Source organism: Hyperoodon ampullatus (genome assembly GCF_949752795.1).
Source record: "Hyperoodon ampullatus genome assembly, chromosome: 14".
In the NCBI taxonomy this organism is placed as follows: domain Eukaryota; kingdom Metazoa; phylum Chordata; class Mammalia; order Artiodactyla; family Ziphiidae; genus Hyperoodon; species Hyperoodon ampullatus.
This window is the reverse complement of record NC_136927.1, coordinates 66,555,084-66,575,089: the sequence shown is the minus strand read 5'-3', so window position 1 is coordinate 66,575,089 and position 20,006 is coordinate 66,555,084. Positions and strand designations below refer to the sequence as shown.

Here is a 20,006-nt window from a genome sequence, read left to right as displayed (position 1 = left end):
GTATGGAAACCGACGTTTGGGGACCACCATCCTAATGATCTCTAAAGGCCTCTCCAACTCAAGATTCCATGAGCTGTGGGCTCCACCTTCCGCTCACCCTGAAATGGATACTGCTTAAGTATTTAGGGGTAAAGCACATCCAGCCCCTCTATCAGTTCCTCTATTAACTAAGTAGTTACAACATCCTGACAGAGGACCCACGTGGGTTGTAAGGTAGCCCAGAGTACCTGGTGGGCCAAGGGCTTAGAGGGCAGTTTCCGAAGCCGAAGACAGCACCTCATACGAGCAATTGCTTGGGAAGATTGGCCAGCATTCCAGCTGTCTTTGCCAGAACTCTCTCATGGGGCCAGTTAACTGCGTGTGATGGCCAACAGGTGCCACTGGGCCAGAGGAAAGACGTCTGCCAGTCAAGACTGTGGCTGAGCAAGGGCCAGAGCTGGTGGGAGAGGATTTGAAAATGACAGAAGCCAAATCTTCAGGCACTATAATTTACCGCAGTGGGATTCTGATTCCCCACAGAAATGGAGGCAAGCAGACAAATCCAAACACCCAACCCCATCCAACGCACACAGCATCCCAAGTGAGAAAGTTCATGGCTGGGGCAGGATGCAATATGTGTGACAAGTCCCTTCAAATTCAGGATTTCTTGTACATTCAACAAATGTTTTTAGAGCACCAATGTTGTGCCAGACACTCTGCTGGGTGCTGCACACATGGGTGGTGGGCAAGAGTGGCCCCTGCCCTCATGGAGCCTACATTTAAGTAAAAGGAAACAGATATTATTCAGAGAATCAGATGGTTTAATTGTGCTGTGGTTACATAAGTGAATGATTTTGTACTTAGGAAATAATACTTAAGTATTTAAGGGTAAAGGGGCAAGATGTCTGCAACTTATTCTCAAGAAGCTCAGAAAAAAATAACAATCAATATATTATCTATACATGTATGATTATATTTAACACACACACACACACACACACAGAGAGAGAGAAAATGATACAGCAAATGTGACAAAATGTTAATTGTTGAATCTGGGCCAAAAAGTATACGGGAGGGAGTTCTTTGTATCATTCTTATTTTTCTGAAAGCTTGAAATTATTTCAAAATTAGAAATTTAAAAAAGGATCACATTCTGAAATTGCAACTTGTCCTTTCTCTTAGCATTACAGATTTTGCCAAAGGAACTTTTTTGTGTCAAATATTGATGTGTGGAAGTGAAGGAACTGGTCTGCTGAACCAGGAGTAGTTTGAGATACTGAACTGTCATTTTTGCACCTTTGAATACTTTGCAGGCTGGCTTTGTATAAACGTATCCTCTGTCTTCCTATATGTTGTAAATATTTAGACCATAATTTCATTATAAATAAGTGAATAAATATTCAAAAAAAATTTAAAGGCTCACATAAATACATGACAAATTATAAACAGTGAAGAGTGCTTTTTTTTTTTTTTAGTATGTAGTGGTGTAAGGATCTAAAGACAGAGTGGTTTGTCTTAGATAGGGAGGTCAAGGAGGGCTTCCTGGAGGCAGCAGGTTTGAGCTGAGGTCTAAGTGAAAGTTGATCAGAGGAGGAGAGTTGCCTTCCAGGCAGAGGACACAGCTCCAGCAGAAGGTCTTCATGGGAAAGAGCAGAGCACGCTGGAGGAACCAAAGGAAAGAAATCAGGGCAGCTGGAGCTGAGCCCCACACATCCTCTCCTTCCCAGCAGAATGGCAAGGAGCTGGGTCCGGGACAGGGTTTCTGGAAAGGGCTGCTATTCTGGCCCAGGATGAGGTCTGTTTTGTTTCTCCCCTACACTTTCCGGCTCACGTTCTCACGTATCTTCCTCTGGCTCCCCTCCGACCCCAGGTCTTAAGATTCTGCTCGACTGCAGCTCCCCAGGCCAAGGTCCAGAATCCCAGCAACATATGGCAATGTGAGCTGACAGCTTCTCACTGGCCCCTTCCCTTTAGCTCCATCTCAGCCCCAAATCCCTGGTTGCCATCCATCAACCCCTTTACCTGCCATAAAAAAACCTACTGGGGGCTTCCCTGGTGGCGCAGTGGTTGAGAGTCCGCCTGCCGATGCAGGGGACACGGGTTCGTGCCCCGGTCTGGGAAGATCCCACATGCCGCGGAGCGGCTGGGCCTGTGACCCATGGCCGCTGAGCCTGCGCGTCCGGAGCCTGTGCTCCGCAACGGGAGAGGCCACAACAGTGAGAGGCCCGCATACCGCAAAAAAAAAAAAAAAAAAAAAAAAAAAAAACCTACTGGGCTGTCATTTAAACTTATTTCTACAATTTGCTTCCTGGGCCTCAGGCAACCAGCTCCATCTGTGGATGGCTCTGTGCAGTTTCCATCTGGTCTCCATCCACCGCTGGTTTCCTGAGAGCTCATATGGAGCTGCCTTTTGGATTTCCTTCAGGGTCTCAGCCAAGTGCAACCCCAGGTGATTCTGGAGCATGAACCTGTATGGTAAAAGCGTGGTGTCTCCATGGCATCCTTCATCTAGGTTAGCCAAGCATTTTGCAGACATGAGGTAACATGGAACCAAACCCTGGTAACATTTTCTAAACTCCAGGGGATGAGCGCCATTTCATTAGGTGTTCGTTGAATCACAGAATTAAGAACTTAAAAGGCAATTTTGAGATCCTGGGGTCTAACGCTCTCATGATGCAGATCAGCTCAGAGAGGTGAAGTAACTTGGCCAAGGTTACAGAGCAAGTTTGTAGAGGAGCTGGTCCTATAAACCAGGTTTCCTGAAGCTCAGTGGAAAGGCAGAGTCCAGTTAATGCACCAGGTAATAAACAATATACATGACCTCCCAGGAAGCTAACGTTCTCACAGCAGCAGCAAGACAGTCCTTATCTAAGAAGTGAGCGGTCTGGAGAGGCTTGGTAGGAAACCGGCTCAATGAATCTGTCTTGTTACCTTTAACAGCTACTTGTTGTGTTATTTTTATCCGTTTGGTTTAACTTTAGACCCGGTTTCTATTTCACATTTATGACTACAGGCCCTTGGGTGAGGAAAAGGAAGTCAGGAAGAAGATTCTTTTCGTTTGTACTCTGCAAACCTTTCCAGACTTTTTTTTTCCTTTATAACATTTCCTTTCCAGGGCCCCCAAAGCTTCTCAAATCTCCTGCATTTCCAATCCCCTGTTCAGCCCTCACTGTAATTATCTTGGGAAAATTTAAATTCCTTATCGTGGCTTTGTGACAATACTGGCTCAGGATAAGCACATTCTGAGGTCTTGTCAAATTGCCCTCAATAGGTTCACTTAATAGGAATTATGGTTAGATTTTTCTTTAAGTGTGATAATGGTATTGTGACGCTGTTAAAGAAAGAGCCCTTATCTTGTTGAGATACAGACTGAAATACTTATGGATGACGTGATATGAAGTCTGGGATTTGCTTCAGAATACTCTTGTGGGGAGAGGTCAAGAAAAACACACTCCCTTAATACACTGTTCTCCACTGCCTTTCTCTCGCAAGTTGGTTTTTTGCTGAATCTGCCCCTCCCCCAATCTATGAATCTGTCTATTTCATATCTGGGGATGGGATTTGCCTCCTGGGGTTGAAGCAGAGAAGAGAGTATATAGGTGCTGGAGCCAAAGAGGCTTAGATTCAAATCCCAGCCCCACCCTGATGAGCACAGGGACCAAGGACGTGGCATTTAAGTGTCTGTCTGAGTTCTAGTTTTCCCATCTGCAAAGTGGAGATAATACATTGACAACAAAGACCCTACTTTTCTAATTTGTTCTTTTCCTCCACTTTTTCCAATTCTGCCTCCACCTGCCCTGAAAATGTGTCTTCTCTCCAGGAACCCCCCTTGGCTCTTAGCGGTCCCTCCCACCACCCCCACTGCCTCCTCTGTGCCGGCTCCCCACACCCCCAGCCCAGATGGAGCTCCAGACTGGATCCAAGAGCCTGTTACCCACTTCCTCCTGGAGGCGCCTTGAGTCCGGAAAAACTCAACATTTGTAAATTGGAACTCATTGCTCTTCCTCCCAATGTGCCCCCCAAAGCATCCGATCAGCCCTCAAGGCCCCCAGCCCCTCCCCCTCCTCCCCCTCCCTCATCCCGTCTACCTCAGGCCCGTGGTCCCATCTTCCAGAGAGCCCTCTCAAATCCTCCTCAGGTGCCCCACCCACCTCCTCCGTGGGCCTTGGCTCAGGACCTCAGGACCGCAGGCCTGGCCAGCTGTAATAGCTTCCTACCTGGGCTCCTTCCCTGGGGCCCCTCTGCTTTCAGTCCCCCATCCAGGCTGCTGGCAAAACTCTCCTTCCAAAACCATCACTCTTGGGTTTGAAGGCCTCCCATGGGCTCTCTCCGCTGAGAAGAGAAAAGGCCCAAATTCCCTAGCAAGGTATTTGACACCCTGCACAGCTTGGCCTCCACTTATTGTTCCAGAATCGTCCTCTGCATTCCCTGCAGAGGAAGCATTAGGCCTGGGTTTTTCAGACTGCCATCTCTCACATCTGCACCATAATCATCTGGGGCCTTGGTGGAAAATGCAGAACCCTGGCCCCTACCCCAGACAACTGCATGGGTGGGGGGGTCTAGGCCCGATGCACACAAAAGCTGAGCATCCTCACTCTAACCAAAGCAAACTGCTTGCCTGGATCATGCCTCCAGGCCTCTGTTCATGCTGTATTAATGTTTCCCGTCTCTTCAAGCTTAACCTAAATGTCATCTCCTCTGCAAAGCCTCTCCTGCTCCCCAGCAGAGTGAATTCCCCACCCACTCTGCTCCTATAGCACCAGGCACACACCTCTATTGTAGACCGTGTGTATCACACTGCATGTAATTATCTGTTTGCTGCCTGCCTGCCTTCCCAGCTAGAATGAAATCTCCACCAAAGCAAGTCCACAGAATGCCTGGAGCCCCCAACACAGTGAATGGCACCCAGCAGGCACTTGATAAATATTAATTAATTTAAATTGTATCTTATTATTTCTTGGCTCCTGGATCTTAAACATAATGCTTAGCTCCCGGCAAGGTTTTACTACAATGATGTCTGATGGATGAATTATCAAAGGAAAGATGAGAGCCTGAAATGAATGATGAAATATGTAAATAAAGCAGTGATGAATTTTCATCATTGATTAGTATTCTGGAAAGCCTGTGTGTGCCTGAGACCATCTCTAACCTAAAGGACGTGTGAATCGGGTCCGATGTGAGCCCAGGACTTTTGGTTCCAGGTTCACTGCTGAAATCACCAAAGTTCTGATATTAATCAGAAATGTCACTATCACCATGATGAGTGCCATGTGAAAAGTACAGGGCCATCTCCCATCACAACTTCCCTGGCATCAGCCATAGGAAATTCTCACTTATCACACTTATCATTCCACCTCACAGGGTCCACAGACAGCCTACTGATACTGCTCAAAGGGAAATCTGATATCTGTCACGAGGAGCTGGCAGAAATCAGCCTTCAGATGCTGAGTCTGGGGAATTCCCTGGAGGTCCAGTGGTTAGGACTCTGCACTTTCACTGCCAAGGACCCGGGTTCGATCCCTGGTCAGGGAACTAAGATTCCCACAAGCCACACAGCATGGCCCCCCAAAAATGCTGAGGCTGGGGTAGCGGGTAGCACTGCTGGAGCGAGGGCAGTAAGGCTTGTCTGGAGGGAGACGGGTGCCGCTTCTAGCCCTGGCTTCCCCATTTACTGTCTGTGTGAGGTTGGACAAGTTACCCAATGGCTCCAAGCCCAATGGCTTCTTCCACAATAAAATGAGATCACTTTATGCTCCTAACCCTTAAGGTTATTGAAGATCATGTATGTTACATGACTAGCACATAGTAAGCATCAAGAGATGATACTCCTATGCTGCTGTGACCCAGGACAACTAGATTCCTGTAAATGATTGGGTGGCGGTGAGTGGGGCTGACCCAGAGGTTGGAATGACAGGAGTTAGGAAGCCAAGTCTCTGCCATCCACTAGGGATGGATTCCCAGTTTAGAGGAGAATTCCAGCTCCAAGGGTGATGCTGAGTATGGAAACAGATCTTCATTCTGCTCTGTAGCCTGGATGTTCAGAGAAAAAATGATGCAGGGTGAGGGAAGGCCAGGAGGATATGGCCAGATGGGGAGCTTTAGCCCCAGAGGGAAACCCCAGCAATTCTGCTTCCAGTCTGTAGTAAGGGCTCTTTGGCCAGGCTTGCTGCATCCATGGCTAATGGAGCTCCCTTAACTGCACTGTAACCACAGAGGGGAAGTGAAGCCATAACCCCGCCCCTGGCACTGGGCACCGATTTCAGATGGGAAACTGGAAACTAGAGTGCCAGGCGGGCCTTGGGTTTTTCCTATAGACACTCGACTTTCTCTCTCTGTGTCTGCAAGCCCTGTTGTCACTGAGATGCAACAATTCAGACTCCAAGTGAGAAGGGGCCTCCCAAAGGATGTCTTCGTCCTCACCGGGCCATGTTCTTGCCTGATGAGCCAGACCCTAGGGAGGCTCCAAGGGCTGAGTTTTCTCCTTTGGGCTTCCTCCTGGGGATCCTGGGGCAGGGGCTGGGCTTGGGGATCACACAGCCTCTCCTAACTGGAAACACAGGTGAGAACCCAGGGCAGGAACTGGGCAGAGAAAGATGGGGAGCCTGGGTGACTGAGGAGAGGATGGCCTGGTGGATGTAATTGACCTGGACCCCTCGGTGTTCCCAGGCTTTCAAAAGGGACAAAGCCCTGGCTTTGGGGCATCTGGCTTTCTTCGCAAAGCCCGACACAGCCAATGACTGGGGAAGAGCGACATCTCCTGGCTGCCTGCGGCCACGGCCCTCCTCCCTGGTTGGAGAATCCCAGGGCGTTCCGAGACCATCTTAGGTGCCCGATGCCTTTAGAATCCTGGAACAAAAGGGAATTTGGCCTCTGATTCAGTCGCCTAGGGTGGAGCCTAAGATTCTGCATTTCTAACAAGCTGCTGATACCACTGGTCTAGGGACGGCACCTTGATTAGAAAGTTTTATATATGTCAATTGTATCTCAATAAAGCTGGAAGAAATTAAAAGCTTTGGGGGGTTCAGATATGAATCCGATCTGGTCTGAGACATCCCAAGGGTCTCAGAGAAGGAGTTGCTTTACCACATATAAAATTTATGAATCACAAGGCAAGACCAGTAGGGAATGCTTCTGGGAGAGGCGGGATCCAAAGGGTGCTTTGAAGGGTGGTCACCCTTCAAAGACCTTCACCAAGGAGAGCTTGCCTAAAGGATCAGCTGGGGACAGCCTTCCTGTCCCTCATGCCTGGCACCTGCACTGTGTCTACCAACCCAGAAAACCAACCTGACTAACAGCCATAATAACTGACTTGGGACAGGCCCAAAGATTCCAAGCAAGGTGACTGTTTAAAATACTCATGCGAGTAACATTTCTGAGCAACCCAGAGTCACTTAACTGACTTGCTAAGTATAATCGACTTTACCTCTTTAAAAGAACTCTTCAAATGACCTTCCCAAATGCAGACTTTTCCAGAAAGAGATGAACCTCTAACGGTGATTGGATCACCCTCCAATCACAGGCCCTCCTGCTTGGGTAGGACGTGAAGTAGGAGAAAGGACCCCACTGGCCCTGTTTCACAGAAGAGGAAACTGAGGCTCAGGGAAGTCACATCACTTTGCCTGAGGCCACCCAGCAAGGCCAACCACTAGCCCCTCACTCTGACATAGCATTCATGAGCACTCCTGTGCCATCTGCTGCCACTGACTCCAAAAAACCAGTCCCAGAAGGCACGGAGTGGGGGGCAGGGGATGTCAAGGGAATCTGGGAGTCTGGGGTCCAGGCCTTCCGTCCCTGCACGGTGGCCTCGGGCTGGGAACGCTGCCATCATCCAGGGAGGGCAATGAAAGCAGCTTTTACAAAGCAGGGTCCGAGGCCCTCGGACAGGCCCCCTTTGTCGACTTCCTCTGTCCTCCCCACCCCCAAGCCCCTTGCCTTCAGCATCACCCTCTTTGAATGGCTGGCTCCAGCACACTGCAAATTTGCAACACAAATGCACGGCTTGTCTCTCAGCGGAGCCTCACTGCCCCAGCCTTTTGGAGCCTTTTAAAGCCAGCCTTTCTCTGGGGCGCTTTCTTTGCACAGCTCAAGCCCCCAACCCTTACACACAGGCCCGATCTCGCTAATTAACGCTGGATGAAAACCCACCCTGGGAAGAGAGCCGGGTGGTGAGCGAGCTGTTCCCACCCCTCTCGGAGGATGAGGACGGAACTGGTGGAGGGGGCTGGGCTCTCAGTCTCAAGGCTCGTCCTGGCTTCCTCCCTCCATCCTCTTCCTTGATGGGTTTGAGAATTTACAGCAAGTTAAGCTCATCACCCAGGATGGCTCCCAGCTCTCCCTGCCCGGCTTTCAGAGCTCAGCTCTGATCATAAGAACTACAGTAACAGCTGACACTGGCCAAGTGTACCAGATACTTTGCAAGCATATTTCTGATCCTCACAACAACCTGGGGAGGCAGGTATTAGGGTGCCCATTGTACAGATGTGGTAACTGAGGCTCAGAGCAATTAAACACTTAGTGTGTCCCTCTCTAGGTCTACCTGCCTGAGGAGATGGTGGCACAACTGGATAAACTTATGAAAACTCATTGAACCGTAGACTTCAAACAGATGACTTTTATGATGTGTGAATTGTACTTCAATAAAACCATTAAAGTTCTTTAAAAAAAAAAAAGTAGGAAAATAAGAACTGGTGGACCATGGAATGTTAGCTTGTTGTGGAGCACTGAATTTGCGAGTCAGAAATCTTTGAGTCCCCTGCCCAGCTGTGTGACTGTGAGAAAGTGGGCAGCCTCTTTGTGGCTGTTTCCTCATTTATAACAACAATGATAGCAGTGGTAAGAGCTACTTTATGAGACTTACTCTATTCCAGGCCTGTACCTTATCCACTGTCACATTTAATCCTCATCCAACAGCCTCACGAGCCTCACTCCCACTTTACAGATTAGGAAACTGAGATCAAGCATGAAGTCTTTAGCTTAATCCCTGGCACAGAGCTTCAGCTGGGGTTGAATTCTGAGTCCCATGGTTTCTTCAGCCAATTCCGTGTGTCCTATATCTGTCCCCTGGCCTTGTGTCCATTCTGGGCGCCCAGCTCTCTGTGGTCCCCACCTTGTGTTGGCTGAGATAACCCCACACCTCCTGACTGTATGAGAGCCCATTGCCCTGGGGGCTCCCAACTCCTCCATCTGCCACCTGCTGCTGTGACCTGTCAGCCTATTCTTAGTCCCTGGAGATCTGGCCTGACCTGACCACTTTGTGTCCAGGCCTTCAGGGCAACATGCCACTCAGTCCCAGCTTCTCTGGGGAACAACCCATGTTTGCCAAGAACATGGCTCAGTGCAAGCTAAGAAACAGGATCACAAATGTTGCTGCTAGGAGGTTCCTTCAGACATTACTGGTTCTAAATGTGAACCATAGAGTTGTCCCAAGGGCAGGCAAAGACAGTCTTCAGCCTCCATTCTTCAACCAGAGCAGCCCCGTTTTAAAAAAATCTGTTTTATATACTGCACTTTCATAGAAGATTTCCAAAGAAAATCCATGTTTCAAACTCTTTTAAAAGTTTGAAAGCTACTGTTCTCTGCTGTTTCGCTGGGGGTGCAAGTGGGAATTGATGGTATAGAAGCTGAGGCTTGGAGGGTAGAAGTAGCTTGCTGAGGGTCACTGAGGTCATGATGGACAGGCACAGGAGGGCCAGCAGGTGTCTGGACTCTTACCTTAGGGCTATTTCCACTCCTCGACAACAGCCGTATGGGAAACCAGAGCTTCTGCCTCGCACACTTTCATGCCATTCTTTTTTTTTTTTTTTTTTTTTTTTTTTTGCGGTAGTTGGGCCTCTCACTGTTGTGGCCTCTCCCATTGCGGAGCACAGGCTCCGGACGCGCAGGCTCAGCGGCCATGGCTCACAGGCCCAGCCGCTCCGCGGCATATGGAATCTTCCCAGACCGGGGCACGAACCCGCGTCCCCTGCATCGGCAGGCGGACTCTCAACCACTGCGCCACCAGGGAAGCCCTTCCATGCCATTCTTGAAGACTCTTTAGCTATAGGCTAGAGAAATCTGGAAACACCACTGTCTCAAGATTTCCATCTCTTCCCTCTCACTTCACACACCTCTGAGGCAACTATCAACGTTTGGCTGCTCCAACACGCGACTATGGATGCCCCCCAGGCTAGCTGCCTACACCAGTCTGTGACCACAGCGGGTTAAGTCAAATAGAGGGAAATCTTGATAATTGGATAAGGGAAATCGCAAACAACTCTCCTCACTAAGGGGAGAAAAACACAAAACACTTAGTCTGTAAAGTTGACTGCCCTGAAGTGAAATAAAGTTGCACACGGACAAAACAAGATTATATGAACTTTTCAAAAGGCTCATTTATCTCAGAGAGTAAATGAACCCTTGGTGTTTCACTGTAAGGAGTACTCCAATTATTAGAGGAGCAATATTAGACTCTCTATTCCTCTTGGAATAATATGATAACTTTCCGCTCTGTCTGTTCTCTCAAAGATAAAGGGAAAGTTCATTATGAGCCTTAATTTGCAAGGGGCAAAACCTCTTTCCCCTATTAGGGTTTGTCAGTGTGATGCTAAAAATGATCCTTTGGTGGACTTGTGAGTAATTGATTCTCTGACGCTGACAACGCTCGGGAAAATGAAGGTATAAATGGTGGGAGCGCCACGCAGCCGCCGTAGCAAACGCCGAGCGCGGGGCCCGTGGAGCTGGAGCAGCGTCTCAGAGCAGAGGGAGACCCACCACCTCGGAGGTGAGAGGGGAGCGGCCCCGGGGGCTGGGCTGGATGGGGGTGCGAAAGTTGAGAGCAACTCAGAGACTCCACGTCCAAGAGGCCACTGCCATCCTCTTTGCCCGTGGACTGGTGAGTACATTTTAGGCCCCTCGTTAGGGGCTCTGGAATATGCTTTTGACGGTGGGTGCCATTTTGAGGTTATCTCGAATGCGTGGACCTCAATCCCTGGAGAGGTGGCAGCAGACACGTGTCAGGTGTCTGTCTGGGGCAGATGAGGTCTCAGTGCTCCTTCGAGGGTGTGCAGGTGGGCTTCTGGGGCAAGACATCACCTGGCTAGATTCTCCTGTCAAGCACGGGATTCTGCCATGGACCAGAAAGGAACCAAGTGCCTGTGCAAATCAATACCGCGCACCGATCGCTCAGAGCCGATTCAGCATAATTGCCTGGAAATTGATAACGTTTTGCTTTCTTGCTCAATTGCAGCCTCGCTCCTTACTCTAGGTTTTAGATACAATTATCTGCCCTTGGAGCACTCCATTACCCCCACGCTCGTCTCTCGACCCGGGCTTTAATGGTCCTGAAGTATTTGTATCTTTTACCATAAACCACCTCAAACCCTTTCTGGAAGGAGGTGGGGTGTCACTCTTTTGAATGACCATTCAAGATGCTTCCTCATGAAAAACTTAGATCTCCTTTGACTTGGAACACTATCGGTGAAACAGTTTATAAACTGAATCAGGATGCCAATGCTTTGGGGTTCTTAAATTACACAGCAGAATATTTAAGAAAGGTAAAAGATTTTTTTCCAGGAGCTCAAAAATGGCCTTGCTAGTTTGGCACTTGAGACCTGACCTCTGCTGTTAGCTGAAGGTTCATCTGCAGAATTCCTGTAGCAGTCCTGGCATGAAGTCTGGCAAAAAGTGCCAACTGATGTAAATCAAATGCCCATTTATCCTGAATCCAGACGACCTCAAATATATCTAATCACAGAATTAGTTTGTAAGCGCTGCGGAGAGCTAACTGATACTCATCATGATAGATGATAAACCCTAAAACGCCTTCGGAGCCATCAAGGGGGTGTCAGTGGTGCTCTTGGACTCATGCTCGATTTAATTCAGTGAATTCTAGCTCCTTAGACTGGCCAGGTGGAAGATGTCTGCCAATAGCTATTTTAGTCCTAGTGACACAACCTCTATTCTCATCATACCAGAAACTGGATAATTCTTGTTGTTTTCCCTCTTTGTCCAATGGGATTTTGCCACCCCATGGATTAGGTTCTCATACCCCAGAGGTTACAGTGGTGGCTTGACCCATCCCTGGGGCAAGCGGTTTATGGCAAATCTTGTGCCTCTTGGTTGACCAGATTATGAGGTTGCCCAGCCTCCTTCTGCATGACCACGGGTTACTAGATTTACTATGACTTGCCCCCCAAAGTCTGCCAACATCAGGTTATTTTCAACTCCCTAAAACCATCGGATGTGCACAGGGACACACCAACCAAGCAGGTGTTCCTGTTTGTCCCCCTTGTTTCTTCCCCAGAGACCCAGTAACAAAGAGCAAAAGCTTTCAGTCTTCTCAGAACCGTTTCCCATGTGCAGGTGATGAATTCTGAAGCACCCCATGAATAGGGAGTCTTGTGAATAAGGGCTTGTTTCTGAGAGGCCGCCGTGCAGATCAGGAGGCCCGTTCTGAAGTGCCCACTCCGAAACTAATTTGATGGAGGACCATGGAAAAAGGCCCTTCTCCTCTCTGGGCTCATTTCCTTGGCTGTAAAATTGGAGGTCGTGATACCTGCTCCCGAGGGCGAGTGTGAGGGTGGGCTGTGCGGGCCGGGTGGGCACAGGGGCTGGGAATCACTTGTGCCAGCCCTGGGAGAAGGGGCAGTGGGTGGGGAGGCTGAGGTGGAGCTTAGGCCAAAAACAGAGGTTAGGGCTTCGCTCTGGAGGGGCTGAGGTGTCACGGGCTTCGGAGAGGTGAGTGAGGTGACTGGGGGCCTGGATGTGCTCAGGTCATTACAAGATCAGCAGGAAAGAAGGCGAGAAAGCCCAGGATGCAGCTGGGAGACAGAAGAGCAGTGGTTATGTCAAGGAGACCCCTTTGCCTCCAAAGATCTCCTTACTTAGGAAACTCTAGCAGTGGACCAGGTCGGGAAAGCGGGGCCAGGTGTGATAGTGTGTGGTGAGGACAGAAGACTGAAGATCCTTGGTCTGGGGGGGCCAAGTTCTAAGTCAGATGCAAAATGCATCTAAAGGGCTTGTCGTGTTGATGAAGGCACAGAAGGTCTGGGAGGCACGGCAGGTGGATGGCAAAGGGGCAGCAGCCCGTGGGGCCGACACGACGGTCTCATCTTTTCTCTAGCCCCGATCCTTACCAGAATAGTAAACGCTTAACAAGTGTTTGCAGGATAAGGGGACTTGGACTTGGTGCAACGAGAAAAACTTCCTAACAGGAAGAGCTGCCTGGATATCGGACAGACTGGCTTAGAGTTAGTGAGCTCCCTGTCACTTACCGGCAGCAAGTGTTTGAGCGGAAACTGGAGCATTGTCTCTGGGCGGGGAGGGTGAAGGGGTGCACATCAAAGAGGGGCTGATGATTGAGGCCTGGCTGGCTGCTCCCTCCAGCTCTGGAGGTGCAGGGGTCTCGGGCAGCATTGAGCAGTCCCCGGGGTGCTTCCTGGAGTCTCAGGGCATCCCTGGGTTAGTCGAGACCCCAGTGTCTGGGAGAACAGGGGTGATGCCCTGAGAAGACAAGTGAGCCCGGGAAAGGAAGTGGATTCCCTCAGGGCTGGTCCTGCCTGCCGGAAACCCCTCCCCAGCAGGACCAGCTGGAAATGGAGCGATGTGGGGAGATGGTGGAACATGAGGGGTCCTGCCCTCTCAGGGGCTGGCTGAGCCTCCGGAGGGGTCTGTATCCCCATGGAGTGCACATCCTGCTGAGAGGCAGTACCCCTGGGAGATGAGAAGACTCAACTCTGAGATGGCTGAGTCACTTCGAGGCCAGCCGCTTCCACACCGTGGTCTGACGGCAGTGGCACCGCCCCAGCCGATGCAGCTCTCTCCCTGTAGACTGTTCTTCCCCTAATTGCCGAGCACGGTGTCAGCAGGCCCCAATGAAGGACAATTACGTGATCTATGAGATGATTCTGGCTCACGGGCTCCCCAGGCTCCCTGGTCTCTTCCAGGGCAAAATCTAAGCATCTGGAGCAAGATGTATAGCCTTCCTCCCTTTCCTCCAACTCCTCACAAAATCAGGACAGCCTGCTCCTTGAACATTAGGTCATTGGAGCAGAGGTGTGTGGAGAATTGCCCACATGCCAAGCGCTCACTTCAGGTGCCTCATCTCACCTCATGCTCACAAGGACCCTATGCAGTAGGTGTAGTTATTGACTCCATTTTATGGATAGAGAAACTGAGGTCCAGAAAGGATAAGCCACTAGTCCTGGGATGCACAGCTAGTGATGGCAGAGCCCAGATGTGAACTCAGATTTGTCTGACTCAGAGCCTGAGCTGTTAGCCCTGTTCAATACCGTCAGTGCCACACTGGGCTGGTGGGTGACTTCGGTGACTAGGGGAAGGTGCTTGCTCCTCCCCTATTCCTTGCTGAGGCCTGAATCCCATGTATAAGGCCTTACAAGGAGGGGCAGTTTCACCATTATCATTCATTTTATGTTTAACCCTGTGAGGTCAGCAGAGTAGCCTTATCATGCCCATTTTACAGATGGAGAAAATGAGGTCAGAGCTTGTGACTGTCAGAGGCAGAACTTGAACCCAGGTGTGTCTGGGTTCCTTTTCCTACCCAACAGCTTCCAAAAGACAAGGGCCAAACTTGCATGGAGCCAAGCCCAGGGCTGGGCCCACCCAGCAAAAGGCATCCCAGTGGCCATGGCTTCACCTGACCTTTTCTTCCTGTCTGTCACTTCCCAGGTGCCAGCACAGGGGTGAAGGATGCTGCTCTGGGTGTTCTTCCTCGTGACTCTCACCCTCAGCAGCGGCTCCCATGGCTCCCTGCCCTCCCAGCCCCTCAGGTAAGCAGTCCTGACAACAGGACCTGCTGGATTCCTGCCACCCCAAAGCCAGCCCTGCCAGGGTTGCTACTTCGGGGATGCAGAGTCAAGCCACCAGCTGGTCCCCAGCTATCTCCTTGGTCAGCCTCCACTGCTCATCTCTGGGAGGGAGGCAGACTCTGAGCCCCAGAGAGGTCACTCAGCCCAGGTTCCAGCTCTCTCTGGGGACAGGCCACAGAAGGACCTTATAGAGACCCCATGAGCACAGCCCTCCTGGGCCTCCCACCCTGCCTTTTGACCTCTGACTCCTTCCACTAGGATGCCGAGGTACGCAGACGCCATCTTCACCAACAGCTACCGGAAGGTGCTGGGCCAGCTGTCTGCCCGCAAGCTTCTCCAGGACATCATGAGCAGGCAGCAGGGGTGAGCTGACGTTCTCGTGACTTCTTCCCGTACCCCAAGTGCATCGCGGTTTGGAGGGACCAAGTTTGGTCTCTCCCCTTGCACAGCATCTGTCATTTCTGGACTCGCCATAGCAGAAGGGCTCCAATGTCAAACCTCAGCTTACACTTAACTAATAAATGATCACTGAGCACCCACTATGTGCTTGTCCCTGTGATGGGCTCCAACAGTGACAACAGCAGTGGTAGTCACCGCTTGACTGTGGCTCTGCCAGAAACAGAGACTTTGCCCTGGGACATTTACACACACCCAGCACAGTGCTGGGCACAGAGTAAGCCCTTGGTAGTGTTAGCCATTATTCTTAGTTTCTTTTCTTCTTCTTCATTTTTTTTTTTTTTAGTATTTATTTATTTATTTGGCTGTGCTGGGTCTCAGTTGCAGCACACGAGATCTTTAGCTGTGGCAAGAAAACTCTTAGTTGCGGCACGTGGGAATCTTTTAGTTGCAGCATGTGGGATCTTTTAGTTGCAGCATGCGGGATCTAGTTCCCTTACCAGGGATCGAACTCAGGGCCCCCTGCATTAGGAGCGCAAAGTCTTAACCACTGGACCACCAGGGAAGTCCCTATTCTTAGTTTCTTATGTGCTCTTTCCAACAACTCTACAGAGCAGGTCCTCTTACCCCCATCATACAGAAGCTACATTAATAGCTTCTAAAGGACACAACCAAAGAGTGGCAGAGTTAGCACTCAAACAGCCTGACTCTACAGCCTGAACACTTTTTAGTTTTTTGTTTGTTTTTTAAAAATTTATTAATTAATTAATTTTTGGCTGCGTTGGGTCTTCGTTGCTGCACATGGGCTTCCTCTAGTTGTGACGAGTGGGAGCTACTCTCCGTTGCGGTGCCTGGGCTTCTCATTGCGGTAGCTTCTCTTGTTGCAGAGCACGGGCTCTAGGCGCGTGGGCTTCAGTAGTTGTGGCTCACAGGCTTAGTTGTTCCGCGGCATGTGGGATCTTCCCGGACCAGGGCTCGAACCCATGTTCCCTGTATTGGCAGGCGGATTCTTAACCACTGCACCACCAGGGAGGCCCCACTTTTTAGTTTTTATTTTGAAAAAATTCCAAACTTACAGAGAAGTTGCAGCAATAGTACAAAGGGCTTTCACATTCCCTTCCCTGTAGTCAACAGTTCCTAATATTTTTATTATATTTGCTTACTTTGTATCTAGACATACACACACAAACCCAGGTACATATTATTATTATTATTATTATTTTGCTGAGCCATTTGAGAGTGGATTGCAGTCTTCATGACCCTTTATCCTTAAGTACTTCTGTGTGTCTCCTAGTATATAATTAAAGGACACTCTCTTACATAATCACAGTACAATTATCACTTAGAGTCCATATTCAAATTTCACCAGTTGTCCCCAGCTGGATGTTTCTCATCCAGGACCCAATCCAGCATCACAGGTGGCATCATAGTTGTCAGGTCTCTTTACTTTCTTTTAATCTGGACCAGTTCTTCAGTCTTTTGTGACATTGACATTTTTGATTAGTAAAGGACAGTTCTTTATAGAATGTCCCTCATATTGGACTTGCCTGGTGCTTTCTCATGATCACATTCATCTTATGCAACAGAAGTGATGTTGAGTCCTTCTCAGTGCATCCTATCGGGAGGCACATGATGTCAGTTTGTCCCATTGGTGATGGTAACTTTGATCACTTGGTTAGCATGATGTCTGCCAGGTTTCTCCTCTGTAAAGTTAACATTTTCTCCTTTGTAATTAATAAGTCATCTGTAGGAAGATATGTGTTTCATAGTCTATTGTCTTCACTCCTATAGATACTGTCTTCTTAAATGTTGCTGAGTCTAATTCAGTTGGGTGCAAGAGTCTATGCCAGATATTGGAATAGGCAGCGGGATGCACCCTGCTCTGCTAACTTTGCCCTGGCCTTTCGCAGGCCTCTCTGCGTCCTATTCAAGTAGCAACCTCAGTCGTTTCTCTTTTTCTAATCGAATAGAGAGAGAAACCAGGAGCAAGGAGCAAAGGTACGGCTTGGCCGTCAGGTGGACAGCATGTGGGCAGACCAAAAGCAGATGGCATTGGAGAACATCCTGGTGACCCTGCTGCAGGAGCACAGGTGGGAATACGTGTGTATGTGTGTGTGTATGCGTGCATGTGCATGTGTGCATGTGTGTGTGTTTAGGGACCTCAGAGGTTTCTTTCCCAGAGGGTGGGCAGGAAAAGGAAAGAAACTCCTCATCTCCAAAGGTGTGGGGCTCTACCAAGCAAACTGGGAATGGGGTCCCTCCTTCCACACATCAAGAACTGGAAGAAGGGGAGAAAATGTGCCACAGAGACTGGTCTTGCCCACTGCTGTGTCTCCAGTGTGTAGCCAGAGGCCAGGCTCAGTGTCTGTGTCCAGAAATGTTACTCAACAGTTCTGGGATAGGATCCAGGAATCTAAATCATCTTAACAAGGGTCCCAGGGGACTCTGATGCTGATGTAGTAGAAGGCGTGCCCTGGATCCCTTACCAAGTTCATAAAACTGTAAAGCCAAAGGAAGACCAGCCCCTCCCAACACCCTCGGGTGGACAAGTGTGAGCAGCGTTCGTGAGGGAGAGATGGGAGTGACAGTCAGTTCCCCTCTCTCCGACCCTCACAATCCCAGTAGGAGTCAGGGGAGATCAGGAATGAGTTTTCCCATTTTACGGAGGAGGAAAACTGAGGCAAAGAAGGGGCAGCATCTGGCCCCAAGTCAGGGACTAGGCAGGCCCAAGACCTGCCTTGCTTCCCTGGAGCGCTTCACATGAACTCCACTTTGCAGACGAAGTTTCCCCAAAATGACACGACTGTTTGGAGAAACTCTGCTATATTTTAGAGCCTGACTTTGAACTGTGAGCACAAACGTGTCCCAGCACGACTCTGCCAGGCACTTCTGGACCAAACTATTAAGCAAATTCAGTTCCCAGCAGAGCTCTCCGTGTGCCCCCTCACCTTCGTCCCAGCCTAATTAAACACCAAGAGCTCAGAGATCTCACCAAGTACCGTCCTGGGGAGATGCAAGCAGCAGCTGGGTGACAGGAAGAGTGCAGGAGGGACAAGAACCAGCCTGGGAGGCAGGATGGACACGTGAGGCCCAGGTCTGGTTCTGCAGCCAACTCTCCGCACAGAGCAAGTCAGCTTCCCAGTTCCCTCCTCTGTGAAGGGAGTGGGTTCGCTCCAATCACCGCCAAGGTCCCGAAGGCTAGAATTCTTTTAAAAAATGCCCCTAAGAATAATGCTTCCCCCGTGCCTCTCACGCTGGGATTAGGTCATCATTCACCTGCTTTATGGCTCCCACCAGGTCGCAGTGGGGCAGAGTGGCCCTAAGGAGGGCCAAGTCCTAAGAATGTAGGCTTTGTTCCTGCAGGTTAAAAGCCAGAGGCTTCACAGAGCTCGAAGTCACAGAGCAGCAGGAAGGGGCCTGGAGGCTGCTCCAGCCATTGTTCCCCCTCCAGCTCAACTGCTGCAAATACCAGCACATCACAGTGGGCCTGAGAAAACATAACAGCAGAATGAGTTCTTACACCTTAAGAGTGCCGAGTAGAATGATTTGGCAGATGGCATCCTTTTGCACTCACCACACTTTGTGTCCACATAACAGTCCTATAAGGTAACAAGTTCAGATTTATCCATCTTCCCAACCCTTAAAAATCATCCAAGGGCGTCCCTGGTGGCGCAGTGGTTGAGAGTCCGCCTGCTGATGCAGGGGACGCAGGTTCGTGCCCCGGTCCGGGAAGATCCCACATGTCGTGGAGCGGCTGGGCCCGTGAGCCATGGCCGCTGGGCCTGCGCGTCCGGAGCCTGTGCTCCGCAACCGGAGAGGCCACAACAGTGAGAGGCCCGCGTACCTCAAAAAAAAAAAAAAAAAAAATCATCCAAAGATGGCCAGGCTCTGGGCTGGGGGGACAGCGGTGAATGAGACAGCCGTGGTCTCTGCTCACATGGAATTCATAACACACTGAGGTAGACAGAAATTAATCAAGTACTTGTACAGTGGATTATTTAATGTGTGATAAATGGTAAGAGATGTAAAGGGTGTGGTGAATGTGTATGCTGGAAAGAATAACCTAATCTAACCCTGTCTGGGGATTAGAAGCAGCTTTTTCACAGGCAAGTGACTGCTCAGGATCTCACTGGGAGTAGGTTGGGAGAATTGGGGCTAAGACTGAGGTCCTTTTGGGACCCAGATAGTCAGTCTTAACACCAGAGTCTCCATCACCCTAATTCCAGGTGTCCTGTCCCATCTTGCCAGTGGCCCCAGACTGAGATTTATCTTTCTTTCTGCGACAGGAATTCCCAAGGATGAAGATTCTGCATATATTTCCTGCTCCCTGCAGCTGAGACACAACAGCATCGGTTAATCCTATTTAATTTCTGACCTACCTTTTCCTTTATAAATACAATAAAATTCCCCCATACTGGTCTGCATTTCAATTTTTCTTTTATCTTCAACCTAATTTTTTCATGTTTTACATAGTTACATTTCCCAAAGTGGTATTACAAAATATTAAAAAAAAAAAAAAAAAAAAGCTAACACTTACCAAACACTCAGTGTTAGCCAAGCAGCTTCACGTGTAGAATCTCATGCACTCCTCACACAGCCTAATGGGAGGTATTGGCATCCTTCTCATTTCACAGACGAGGAACTGAGGCACAGAAAGGTGAACTGAATTGCCACAGTCACCGCTGGCAAGGAGAGAGCTGGGATTCAAGCCCAGGGGGTCCAGCCCAGAACCGGACTCTTAGCCATATTTGTCTACTCTGGGCGAAAGTCATCCTTCATCCACTGGCGACTTGTTCACCTATGAGCAATACCATTTATTCATTCAAC

General features: G+C 49.6%; 1 protein-coding gene across 1 annotated transcript; it reads left to right on the top strand.

Annotated features, from left to right (window-relative positions):
• Positions 1–14,664: 14,664 nt before the first annotated feature.
• GHRH (growth hormone releasing hormone) lies at positions 14,665–18,211 on the top strand (the record flags this gene model as incomplete). Its single annotated transcript, XM_079719094.1, has 4 exons — positions 14,665–14,744; positions 15,042–15,146; positions 17,150–17,269; positions 18,139–18,211. The coding sequence occupies 4 exons, from the start codon at positions 14,665–14,667 to the stop codon at positions 18,209–18,211; spliced, it is 378 nt and encodes a 125-aa protein (XP_079575220.1).
• Between the last annotated feature and the right edge of the window lie 1,795 nt (positions 18,212–20,006).